This window comes from Gastrolobium bilobum, unplaced genomic scaffold (genome assembly GCF_033153095.1).
Source record: "Gastrolobium bilobum isolate Gb01-03AN ecotype WA unplaced genomic scaffold, APGP_CSIRO_Gbil_v1 utg2122, whole genome shotgun sequence".
NCBI classification, from domain to species: Eukaryota; Viridiplantae; Streptophyta; class Magnoliopsida; order Fabales; family Fabaceae; genus Gastrolobium; species Gastrolobium bilobum.
This window is the reverse complement of record NW_026897715.1, coordinates 887,531-900,821: the sequence shown is the minus strand read 5'-3', so window position 1 is coordinate 900,821 and position 13,291 is coordinate 887,531. Positions and strand designations below refer to the sequence as shown.

Sequence of the window (13,291 nt, the reverse complement as noted above, 5' to 3'; positions counted from 1 at the left end):
AAGTTATAAACTAAAGCTGTTGGAGGTGAAGCGTGAAGACCATTATCAACGTGCCATTGGATCCAATCAGTTCATAAAAATTAAAGCACGAAAATCATAGAGGTGAGTCTAAGTTGGAGGAGGAAATTTCCTGCTGGAGATTTAAATTAAAGAAGTGGGGAGGATAGCATAAAAGGACTATATAGTATATAATCTCATTTGGTTGGAGGGTAGCTAGTCTTAGGAAATCCCAATACCATATAAACAGTTTTAGGTTTTCCAAGTGCGAATGGTTAGTTAGATACAACAATGATAATGATAATTTTAGTGCAAGTTTATTTTGTCGCTAATATAATGCTTGCTTCTAGTTTTCTATGTTCCGATATATTGAGTATGCAGTATGCTGATTAGTGGTATCTTACCGACCAGATGTATCGAAAATTTGTATCCACGTCATTTAAGTTTTTATAAAAAAAAAAATTTTGATAGTTATGGTTCTATTATTTAACGCCAGTGCTAATTTTTTAATGCAGTTATGTTGGTGGTCCATTTTTATCAGTCTCTCCAACATTATTAACGTGTGATGTGAGGGCTTTTGCAAACATTTTATGAAATCTTTTTTTTTTTTAAGTAATGAAATCTCAGCTTGATACGCAAGTTCTAACTCCGCTCCCATCCCAACACATCGCAGGTTGGAGGCTTCCATTTCAGAAAAGGCACTTTGCTTAGAGGGTCAACGTGGGGTCGAGTCCCAATTTGACTAAATAGAATTTGGGGAGGGATAAAAAAAAACATTTAACAAGTTGAAAGTGAACAATTTTGATGATTTATTAAAGAAAAATTAAAATTAAGTTGAAGTGATAAAAATATTTAGGTATAGGCAAGGTAGTCAAAATCGGGAATTTACCTAAAATCGAAAAGGGAATAAAAAATTGTAATACAAATCGTAGATTTTAGCTGCACTCTAAAATTAAATTTTTATATACATATGCTTATGTATAAAAAAAAATTAAGGAAAAATAGACTACCTGTCACAATCCTTATACATTTGCATACAATTGTCACACTCTAAGGGTCTAAGCTAATAAATCATTCAAGTTATTATCATCGAAGACATTCTGTTCTACGTGATCTTCAATTACATCATTCAAAATTGTCTTCATCTAAACTTTCATCATGAGATAAAGTTCCTTCATTTTTCACAATTCATTCATCTTCGGATGAAACATCAGCAATGTTATATTCAACAATTTTTCTAACTTGCTTAACATCATTTCAATAGTTAAAATTGGAATTTAAATCTTAAAATCGAGATTTAGGTAAATGTCTAAATCGAAATGTCATATTGAAAAGGATTTTAAGTGAAATCTAAATCATTTTAGCAAAAATAAATCGTTAAAATCGAGATTTTAAGATTTAAATCCAGATTTTAACTACCATGAGTATATGCAAGAAAAGTTAAAGTAAGTATTAACCGCAATTTTATATTTTATATTTTATTTATAAGAAAATTACATGTATATCATTAAAACTTTTTAGGAGGAGGGCCAGGGTCCACGCCTGCTCATTTTATGGCCTACCATGTGAACGTCTTTGGTGGTAGCACTGGTAGGTGACAAATTCAGACCCATTGTGTTATAACTTATAGCAGTGGCCTACATAACCCATGGTCCATGCTCATGACCAGAGTAAAATGCCAAAATGGGGGTCCAAAGTGTATATTGCTTATTAATAGTTAGTTTTATTTATGAAAAATATTAGTGTCATATTACATGACATATTTTTTGTCATATTATAAATACAAAAAAGTAAGTCTCTTATCTTCATTTTTTTTTTCCAGTTAAATCCATACACCTTTGTGTATAGGATATTATCTTGTATCATGTCACATGACACTCACATTTTTTTTTATTGCAAGAATATGTTAACCATTGGTTTTTATAATTACTTTTTTTATTAATTTTAGTTTAGATAACGTATACCTTTTATAAATCTTAACAATTTGTGTTAGAAGAGCATTTTAAAAAAATTAACATATTTTGGTAAAATAGTATTTTAATTATTATAATGACGTAATACCTTATTAATATATTTTACATTAATTGCATAACTAATTTTAATCCCCTGTTTTGATTTTATAGCCAAACAATAGAGAACAGCTCACCCGTAGCAGTAGATGCAAATCTGAATAGACTCGCAAAGTTACTAACTCGGCTCAGCTTAAAATTTAAAAATTAAATGCGTTCGGATATCAAAGTTAAATCAAATATATATAAATAATTAAATAGAATTCGATAAGTTTAATTAGAATCTTAATAAATTTTAAACTAATCTTTCGAATTTCCTATTTTCTATCTTTTAGATTATGTTTAAAAAAACTTAATATATGCTTGGCACAATGATCCGACTCAAAACATTTTAATTTGAATATATTATTTAGGTTAAGATTAAACAGTTTTTCCTTTTTTTGAAAAAACTAACCCAAATTCATTTAATCAATTTAAATCATAATTTCTTACTAACTCAAAAATGATAAGACATTTTGTATATTTGCATGGTCCAACTAATTCCCCTTGTCAATTCTATTAGGCGATACTATTGGCAAGCAATAAAGATAAGAAAGAAAGCGTGGGAAAACCACAAAAATTGCAACCACAAAAACGCTATCAAGATTAAAAAATGGAATAATAAGAATAAATCGAGATTTTATTAATTTAAGAGTAATTTAGTAATAGCACAATTGACATTAAATAAATATATTAAGGTCTGAGAAACATGAACAAGATGATTGACACTGACCAACTAGTATATTTCAATTCGATTACCATGTCTTAGAGGCCACAAGCTCCACCCTTTCATTCCCACATGGGACAAGAACAGACAATGTAAAAACAGGACAATAAAAAAAGGAATAGTGACACACTGACACTGATAAGAGATAAAAAAGAATCACTTTTGTCCATCAAAGATCATACGGTTATACTTGAACACCAATATCCGAGTTGAAAGACACAAACGCCCTTGACAACTGTTCATTGCCCACCTGTCAACAAAAGCATTGATTTTTATGAGTTAGTGGAAGGTCCACGTCTTAGGGCCCGTTTGGATTAGCTTTTTTTTCTTCAAAAGCTGCTTTTTTTTCTTGAAAAAAAGCACTTCTCAGTTTTAGTTCATTTGGATGTCTGCTTTTAAAAAAAAGTAGAAGTCACAAAAAAGTCAAAAACCTACTTTTTCCAGAAGCTAAAAATTTTAACTTCTAAAAAAAGCAGAAGTCAAAAGCGAAATATTTTTTTCAAAAACTAAATATTTTTATAAAAATATAAATAGCTCTAACTTTTGTAAAAAAGACTTCTAAAATAAGAAAGAGATAAAAATTACTTTTTCCCAGAAGTGTAAACAAACGGGCTCTTAATTGTTGAAGGAAACTTGATAAAACAAAAAGTAAGGTCCACTAATTGTTGAAGGACATCTAACAACGCAAAAAGTAAGGCAAAGCAAAGTAAGTACCACCAAATCACAATTATTTAGCAAGAAGACAGCATCAAATTTGTGCGAATGAAACACACAATTTTTTTTTTTAAATATTTTAATTAATTTATCGCTTTATCACTAGTGTGATTTGAAATAAATTAAAACTTTAAACTCTTTTTAAATATAATACTAGAGAAAAAAATTAAATACATGCTCTCATCTTCTCTTATTCAGTTACCTCACGTCAAAGGGACCATTATTTATTCACTTACTCCCAATTTATATTCCAAAATCCCATCCCAACCCAACCTATAACAAAATTCCATCTAAATATTTTTTATGCGCGACTCGGCAATCTCGGCAATCTTTATAAACTAATTTCATCATTGCAAAATTAAATTGGTATAAAATGATCAACGAATAACAATGTACAAAAATAACCCTTCTGTGATTATTGAATAAAATCATGTGTTTGGATCTTAATTACAAATATCCAGTAACAATTATATATAAAGAGAGAATTCATTAATAAAATATTGCAACAATTAACACATACAATTATTAAAGAATAATTTACAGCATATATAAGTTGAATCTAAATTTAAAGCAGTGCTGTACTTTTGGGAAACCATAGTATAATTAATCAAAGATATTTAATTTTCTCATGTTGCATGAAATTCTTATCGATTTGAATTTTTCATGTTCCATGAAATTCTCATGTTGTAACTCAGTCGCACATTTATTAAAAATAAAAAGAAAAAAAAAATTCACACAAATAAAAAAGTAAGAACATGATAATTGAATTGTAAAATATTTTGTCTTGATTAAAAGACAAAGATATATAGAACGCGAAAAGAAAAGCGATACTTACAAAAACTGAAGGGCAAAATCACTTGGTGATAGCGTAGACAGCATAGATAATTCCAGGAAGATACCCAAAGATGGTGAGCACCAAACAGATCCAAAACTCCACCTGTAAAACACGGACCAACAACAACGTATGAATTACACAGACAAAATTAAAACAAAAAGGAAAAAGGAAGAGAGGTTCAATTGAGTAACAGAAACAGTACAATTATATACCTGGCAACCATACTTGAGGAAAACCCCAAGAGGAGGGAGGATGATGGCAAGGAGGATGTCGATGCAGGTGGCTGTGCTGTCGTCGGCCATTTTTTTCTTACCTTTTCCTAACTTACAACCTCAATTTTGTAAAACAAACTTTACTAATTGCCTACTCGTAACCGCTCAACGACTTCGCTATGTGATTACGACGAGAGGGATGGTGGGTGGGTGCTTATATATAGGTCATAGATTCAACAAGTGAAAACTTATCCACTCTAAGCACCACGTGGCATTTATACATTGGAAACAATTGCAAGAATCAAATTATAAATTTAACCTTAATCTTTCAGACGTATAAGTAAATTAACAATTTAGTTTTAAAATATAAAACTGCTCTATACTAAATGAAAATCTATGGGTGTCTTTGAATGTGTTCTTGTTTTTTGTTTTTTGTTTTTAAAATAGGATAAATTTTGAAAACTGATTTTAGAGTAAAAAACCAATAATTTTTTTTTTTGAATATAGTTAGTTTTAAAGTTATAAATAGATTGTAGTTTACATAAAAAAAAAGTTATAATTATTTACATAAATGTCATTAATAAATTCTCATATTTACAAGATTGTCACTGTGAAATAATTTAAAATTAAAATTAATTTAATTATAAAAATGTCATTAATAAATTTTCATATTTACAAGAATGTCACATCAAAAAAAAAAAAAACTTTTGAAACCATCCCTTAATTGTTTTACCTTTTCAATTTTAAAAACAAAAAAGTAGATAACATTTTGAAAAAATGATACTATGAAAACACTCTTTCCAAACAATTTTTTTATTTTTAAAACTTAAAAACTGTTATGGATAACAGAAATCATACAGAGCCATCTTTGTCCCTAAAGTCATTTGTCTGTGCAGAGGAATGAAAGTATTTTCACTCCTTACGTGTATCGAAACTAGAGGTGACAAAGTGGGCGGGATCAACCCGTCAAAAAATGAGTCAGTCCGACCCGCCCTACTTTTAAAAGTGAGCTCAAAAACTCATCTCGCTCCGCCCCGTTTGGCGGGTTGGCCCGCCAGCCCGAGCTTATTTTACACTGACCCGCCTAGGCCCGCCATCAACCCGCCAAAAAATGAGCCCGCCCCACTTTTGAGTTGGGTTGAAAAACTCAGCTTGTCCCGTCCCGTTTAGCAGGTTGGGCGGGTTGACCCGCCGAGTTGAGCCCGTTTTGCCAGCTCTAATTGAAACCAGCGATTTTAACCATAATGCATGTTGAATAAGAATATGAACCTTCTATATTACATTTATAATGTGTAATTACCCATAATAACAAACGACTTGTACACAAAGTCTCTCTCTATATAGGCTTATCGTTTCTCAAGTTATTTGAGATAATTTTATACTCGACTACTAAATCATAACTATACAAAAAATAATAAATGATGATAAAGGAACCGAAAGAAAAAAATCATAACTATTCAAAGGTGAATCAGTTAATATAAAAATAAATAAACAAAATAACGTAATTTTTGGGTGGACGAAGATAAATATATCTCAAACTACATGAGAAATATTTTTCTCATATATATAGAAAAAAAAGGTGTGTGGTTTTAAATTATGTAAAGTTATGTCATTTTAAGTGAGAGAAAGTGATAAATAAAGAGGAAGAGAGAGTGAACCAAAAAAAATAAAGGCGTGAGTTCTTCCTTTTTGTGAGAGTAAAATGACACAAATTATTTCATTTAAAAAGACAAACACTTTTCCCTATATATATATATGGTAAAATCATTTATGCAGCCGCTTTACGTACAGCAACGACAAGTGTATGGTTATGATTCCCCACATTTAATGCTTTCAAGTATATATATGGAAAGTATTTAATTGATGCATATACAGCAGCTACAAAAATGTAAACATATATATATATATATATATATATATATATATATATATATATATATATATATATATATATATATATACATATTAGGAAACTGTTATACTTACTACCTATTTTTCTTACTACTTGTTACTACCAAATCTTAATCGTTGATTTTTGTCAATCTAACGGTTGTAATTTATGGAATTATACTTATTAATTAATTATTAATTTGCAATAAATTATAACCGTTAGATTGACGAAAATCAACGGTTAAGATTTAGCCGTAACAAGTAGTAAAAAAAATAAGTAGTAAGTATAACATCTCTCATATTATTAATTCATAGTAGGTTTAATGCTTATATAAAAAAAGTTAATACAAGTCATCATAACTATACTACTTTTTTTGGGATCATAAATAGACTACTTAAAATATATTTAATAATATTCACTATTGACTTAATATAAATTTTAATTTTAATATTGATTGATTATAAAGTGATAACGAATTGTAACTTCAGATAAATTTTATTTATAATATCAGGAGCTTCAATTTCAAACTTATTACTTTAAAAAAGTTATTCAACTATTGCTCCATCTGAAGTTAAATAAATAAGCGCTAAAACTTTGAAAAAAATAATGTGAGCTTTAAAAAAATTATATGGTTCTCAACAATATGATGCACATAGAATTAAAGTAACAAGCACCTGATAAAATGATGGTAGCTCTATTGACATATAAGAGTTGAGTAAGTTAGATGAAAGCATATGTTCGATTCTTTCTAATATCATCTTTGGAAGTGATTAAAACCTTAATCCTATATCTGTTTCGAATTCAAAATTAGTCCATAAAAAATATATAAAATTACCGGGGGATAATCTCAAAAAAAAAAAAATAACAAGCTAACATTTGACTTCTTAACATATTGAATTGTCTAGTGATCCTTATTTAAATGTGAGACAATTTTTATTTTATGGGAAATATGTCTCTTCTCTAATAAGAGAGACATTTTAACTTATATAACAGGCGATGTTTTCTCTCCTGTAAAAGTATACGAAAATATGCTCTCTTTTTTTAATAAAAAAAATTGAGGCCCCATGCAAAAATGGAAGAGTGACCATTTTGCCACACTTGGCAAAAACATTTACCAAACTGCCACGCTAATAGTAAATTTTGTCAAAATGCCATGCTGCACCCTTAGCCGTCGTTGAAGAAGTCTGAAAATAATTAAGAGTTAAGATAAGATAATGCGAATTAGTTTTATTTTCAGTCTTCTTCAACGACGGCTAAGGGTACAACGTGACATTTTGATAAAATTTACTATTGACGTGACAGTCTGGTAAATTTTTTTGTCAAATGTAACAAAATGGTCACTCTTCCTGCAAAAATGTCTCCGCATGAAATAAAATGTCTCTCCCGTTTCATAGAGATATATTACCGTTATTTTATTATAAGTTAACAAACAAAATTGAAAATAAAATGAAACGTTGTCTTTCGGAAGTGGAATCAATGGACAGCTCAGGTTAGTTTCGTGTGACGAGGAGTTGAAGACCGCGTGAGAAATGAGAAGAACATATGGTGGCACGTTGGAGCTACGTCATTTGCCTGTTTGTTTTCTCTGATTAGGTCAGCCAGCCAAAAAATGTTGCACACGTTATTATCTACTTCCAACCTCGCTCATGCCACGCGCTTTTATTTTATCGATATTTTACATAGGACAGCTGTTTGTCATTGATATGTCAAAATAACATCACTCCGGTAGCGGACACGTGTAGGTGCAAGTGTGTACAAATGCACACACAATTTTTTTGAGAAAAACAAATAAAATATATTTTGGATCATCAACAAAAATTACAGGATTCAATTTAATCTTTTTAAAAAAATTCAACTCATGATACTTTTAAATTCCAAAATACATTCACGTTAGTCCTTTTGAAGAATTAATGTGGGTCTTTTTGAATTTCAAAGGACCATAATTTTGATTATCTGGATCTATTTTTGAATTCTGAGGATCAGAAGTAGGTTTTTTTTCCTAAGAGATGAAATTGAGGTTCGTAATTTTTATTGAGACCGAAAATGTTCTATTGTAACCGTTTAATTGATTCTTGATTACTTTTTTTATATTAAGTTAAAGATTTCTTTTCTTTTTTTGTTTATATTTTTTTTGAGGTAGGTTATACTCACAACTTTTTTTTTACAACTTCTTACAATCATATCTTAATACCGTTCCGTCAATCAACGATTATAATTTATTATGAATTAATAATAAATTAATGAGTTTAATTTGTGAAAATCATAACCGTTAATTGACGGAAATTAACGGTGTCACGAAATGAATAATCTTCTGTTGTGTGCAGACATTAATTTTTTTTTCTAGGTTTGCTATGGCATCACTCGATATTTATTTTTCTTGGTTTAATGTTCTTCAGCTGTAAATCTTCAATATTTTTGTAATAAGTATTAATTTATTAAAAGAATAAATAAGTAAAATGGAATGAAGTAAACGTTAGCAGTTCAATTTTTCTTTGTAAGGCTGAGGATTTGGGATGCGTGGCTCCGAGTGTGGTGGGACTTGGGAGAGCGCGTAAGCAATAAAATGAAGGAATCATTGCTGCCACTGCCAGACTGTCCAAAGATCAACGGTGTGTAGGAACCAACGGCGGCGATGGAGGCATGCTTTGTGGTATGGCCTCTCTATCCCTAATCTCATTTGGTCTCTCTTCTTGCTCTTTACACTTTTTTGTGTTTGGTAAATGAGAAAAAAATTACAAAAATATAGAAATACGACCAGAAAATGAGTCTTTTAATAAAGTTTTAAAAAATTTATTTGTTAGGCCAAAATGTTGTCAAAATATTATCGGAAAAATTAGTTTAAGTTTATCGAGTCTATGTTTGATTAAAGGTAAAATATTACTAAAAAAATAAAATGAAATTACGAAAGCAACTCTTGATTAAATAATATTGCACGTTATACGAATAGGGTTAGAAGATGGTCATTTTCGTCATCTACTTGCGCTCCTTTTTTTATTTTGTCGACAATCTCAAAATAGGGGAATGATATTGTGACAATCAAGTTGTGCTACTACCAAGTGACTACCAATTAATCTTACCGTTAGATCGATTATGTTGATCCAACGGTTATATTTATTTCCATCTTAGTATGGTTATGATTTTCCATATTTAAAGTGAAAGCATTAAATATGGGAAATTAACCATACAAAGGTGGAAATAAATATAAAGTATTAAATTTGGGAAACCATGACCATACAAAATGGAAATAAATATAACCGTTGGATCAACATAATCGATCTAACGGTGAGATTAATTGGTAGTCACTTGGTAGTAACACAACTTGATTATCACAATATCATTTCCCCTCAAAATATCACCTTTATTCTTAAACAGTATCTTTCATCACAATTTTCAAAGAAACAAAAAATGATGGACAAATCAATCTATTGCGTGAATTTTTTAAAAACTTGTATCAAACATAGACAACTTAAAATACCCTTCTCAATGACCTGTATATCTGCACAAAAAACTCCTATCAAACACCCTTTAGGGGGTGTTTGTTTCAGCATATCTCAAAATTTTCCTAGGGAAATGTATGTTGCATTCTCGTTCTCCGCGTTTGGTTGAATGGAATCATGACTTTTACCTATGAAAAAGAGTTGCCTATCTAATTTCAAATGCACGTAAAAAAGGTACTTCTACACTGTTAAAGAATGCCGTTTGCAACATGGTATTTCTTGGAAAACCGGAGAAATTGAAAAAGTGGATGAAAACTAAGACAAAAATACCCCTCTTCTTAACCACACGTAGCATTCAAAATTTATAAAAAGGTTACTTTCGTAATTTCTATTTATTTCCCAATTAAACTTTTATTTTCAACAAAACATACACTCAACATATTTAACCCAATTTCCCCACTAATATTTTATGGTACCAAACAACTTTTTTTACATTTTTCTACAAAATTCACTCTCCAATCATTTTTTTATCAATTACATTTTCATAATATTCAAAAAAGTTCTCCTCAACCCAACGGTCTTTTAATTCTCATGGCTAACCGTCCTTTCCATGTTAGAAACCGCCCCATCACGTGTGACAGCTCCCGCAGGTTCTTTTTTTCTTTTCAGCACCACAACATGGAGTAATTAAAGGGAATGATCCTCACATCACATGTGATTATGTGAATGTGGATGGACAGTGCCTTCTTTTGTTTTTAGATTGCTAATACTTAAATGTTTTTATAAGCAAGTTCAGCTGTGGAATCGGAGAGAAAAACGCTCCATGCTCAAATTGGAAGATTCGTGGGTTATTCATGGATTGTTAAAAGGAAGCATTCAAACAATTTATGTAACTCACATAGATACATTAACAATATATCTTTTTAAACAATAACTTAATTTTTTGTTGATATTTTATTTGATAAAATAATTATACCAATACATATATAAAATATTAAATTTATTAAATTATATATATAATTATTAAATATAAATATAATGTATATTTTTTCAGTTTCTGTATATCTAAGTTAAATCCATGTATAAAATAATATTGAATGAAAGATTTAACTAATAAATAAATAAACAAGCAAGCAGTTCATAATAATTTTCTTTTATTTATTCCGTATAATGTTAAATAAATTTGAATCGTATATTGAAAATTAACATTTGTTGGTTAAAAAAGTTGAGAACATATGTTTTAATTCAATAAAATGTAATTTTTTAATTTGTTTTATAAATAGCTAACTGGTTTGGTTTTCTTTTATCTTTTGTTCAAATTTTCACTCGTTTTGAACGGTTTGATTTTACCCATATTTGAACCTTAGAACAATGAACCCTTCAATCTGAAATTCAAAGCTCGTGATTATTAATGTAGTTTTCAAAATATTTGACAATATTCAAAAGCAAAAATCTTAATTTTATTTATTAAACATTTTCTAAAAAAAATTATTTCTTTATTTTAATTCTCCTCGTGCAAGGTGCCAACGTATAAAGTCGACCCACAAAAGCAGTGTATGATGATCTGTACGAAGAGTTCCACCACATGCAGCCGACAAATAAAAATCACATCCACTAGATATTCTTCCGGACAATTAAATATAAATAAAATAAAAACATGTACCCATGATACAAGGAAAGCAATGTCATGCACCTCGTTGGGGAAATTTTTTTCAGTGATACACATGCACTGAATTTTTATGTATTTTTTATTTATAATATAATACTTGTTTTATTTTTATTAAATTTTTAATAATAATTTATTTTAAAATAAGATAAAAGAGTAATTTAATAAAAAAATAAAATACGCATCACATTATAAACACTGAACATATTCTCCTCGCTGGGATACTTTCCTGTGTTGAGTCACGCGGAATTTAACTCTGACTCAATTGTATTTAATATTTTAACTGGATTAACATTTTGAACTTTAACTTTAACTTTATTTAGATCATGATTGAACGATATAAAACCGACCTAATATATATAATAATAGTAGTAGTTAATCATAAAATTTTAAAAATAAATAATTAAAATCAAAACATTATTTATAATATATATTTTGAAACAAATTATATCAACACAAAAATAATATCACATTATATAGAATATATTAATTTAAGTAAAAAAAACTTTATAATTTTTCATCAATTTTTAAAAACATTATAAAATTTAAAATATTATGAAACATTGAATAAGGTTGGAACATTTAATATATAACATTAAAAATATATATATATATATATATATATATATATATATATATATATATATATATATATATATATATATTTTCAAGACCTAGCTTCGGATTGGATCAGTTGATTGAGCTGGGCTGGGTCATGAACACCAGTGGACCTCTGTTTAGACTTCGGCCTGCTTCAAAGTCCATGGCCGTAGCAAAAAGGGTAATGCTTGTAACTGAGCGACCCCCCACCCTGGACTTAGTTTGTGTGATTGCTAATTAGCCCAACTCACATTTTAAAGCCACATCCTAACGAACCCACCGGCCACGTGAAAAATTGCATCCTTTGATTTATTAACACAACTTTAAAAGCGATACATTTGTAGCCAGCGCGTTACTTGACATGCACGCTAACTGTTTGTGCATGTTATTGGCACAAATGTTCTTAAAATTGAGTTTTTAGGTAGAAATGGAAGAAGGTGATAGAAATATAAATCGTAGAAATGACATGAAATGTAAAGTCACGTAACTAAAAAGACATAAGTATAAAAATACAAAAAGAGAAGATTGAGTTAAAAAAAAAAATGAAAAATAGGATATTTTTTAAAAAAATTTGAGTTTAGGTAAAAACGTAAAACTTTAAGTTTTTACGCGGTGTTTTTATCCATTTTTACTTGCGTTTTAACATATTCTTACGCTAAGTTTTTACCGTTTCTACATTTCTATATTTTTAGACTAGTTTTTTACAACAATAATTGGCAGAGAAGGTGTTGGACGAAATGTCCCAAGCAGATTTACAAATGAATGGATGAAAAAGAGTTCAAATGTGGATGAAGTGATTGTACAGAAAACTTCATCCCTTGCATTAAAAATTGTGAGGTTTCTGGATACACTTTATCTCTGCATCTAAGAGTGCTCACATGACATAGTAACCTCTTTAATTTTCTCGATGTTTTCCACTTGCCTGAACCCTGTCATTTGAGTTGAATTAATTTTCTTTTAATCTCAAACTTCAAAGCATCATGGGCAGGATCATATACCAAGAGTAGGCGAGCACTTCTTATCCTTAAAAATGTCGAGTTCTATAATGCATGATTTCTGTTTTCCTTGGAGCACATATTTCTACACAAGAATACAACGATTAGAAAGAAAGTATAAATTTATTACAATTTTCTAAAGTGTTGCCAAACTATGCATTCCTAGTAA

The 13,291-nt window shown here is 29.4% G+C and overlaps 1 protein-coding gene across 1 annotated transcript; it reads right to left on the bottom strand.

Annotated features, from left to right (window-relative positions):
* Positions 1-2,667: 2,667 nt before the first annotated feature.
* LOC133309442 (hydrophobic protein RCI2B) lies at positions 2,668-4,730 on the bottom strand. The gene is made up of 3 exons (XM_061510217.1): positions 4,534-4,730; positions 4,322-4,423; positions 2,668-3,022 (listed from the first exon to the last, which is right to left on the bottom strand). Exons 1-2 carry the CDS (start codon positions 4,621-4,623, stop codon positions 4,340-4,342), a joined length of 174 nt encoding a protein of 57 aa, XP_061366201.1. The 5' UTR covers positions 4,624-4,730; the 3' UTR covers positions 2,668-3,022; positions 4,322-4,339.
* Positions 4,731-13,291: the final 8,561 nt, after the last annotated feature.

Bases quoted from the DNA above. Each gene is read 5' to 3' on its own strand.
- LOC133309442 (XM_061510217.1), bottom strand. From the start codon at position 4,623: ATGGCCGACGACAGCACAGCCACCTGCATCGACATCCTCCTTGCCATC. The intron at 4,424-4,533 runs GTATATAATTGT...CGTGTTTTACAG, and splicing joins TCCTCAAGTATGGTTGCCAG to GTGGAGTTTTGGATCTGTTT.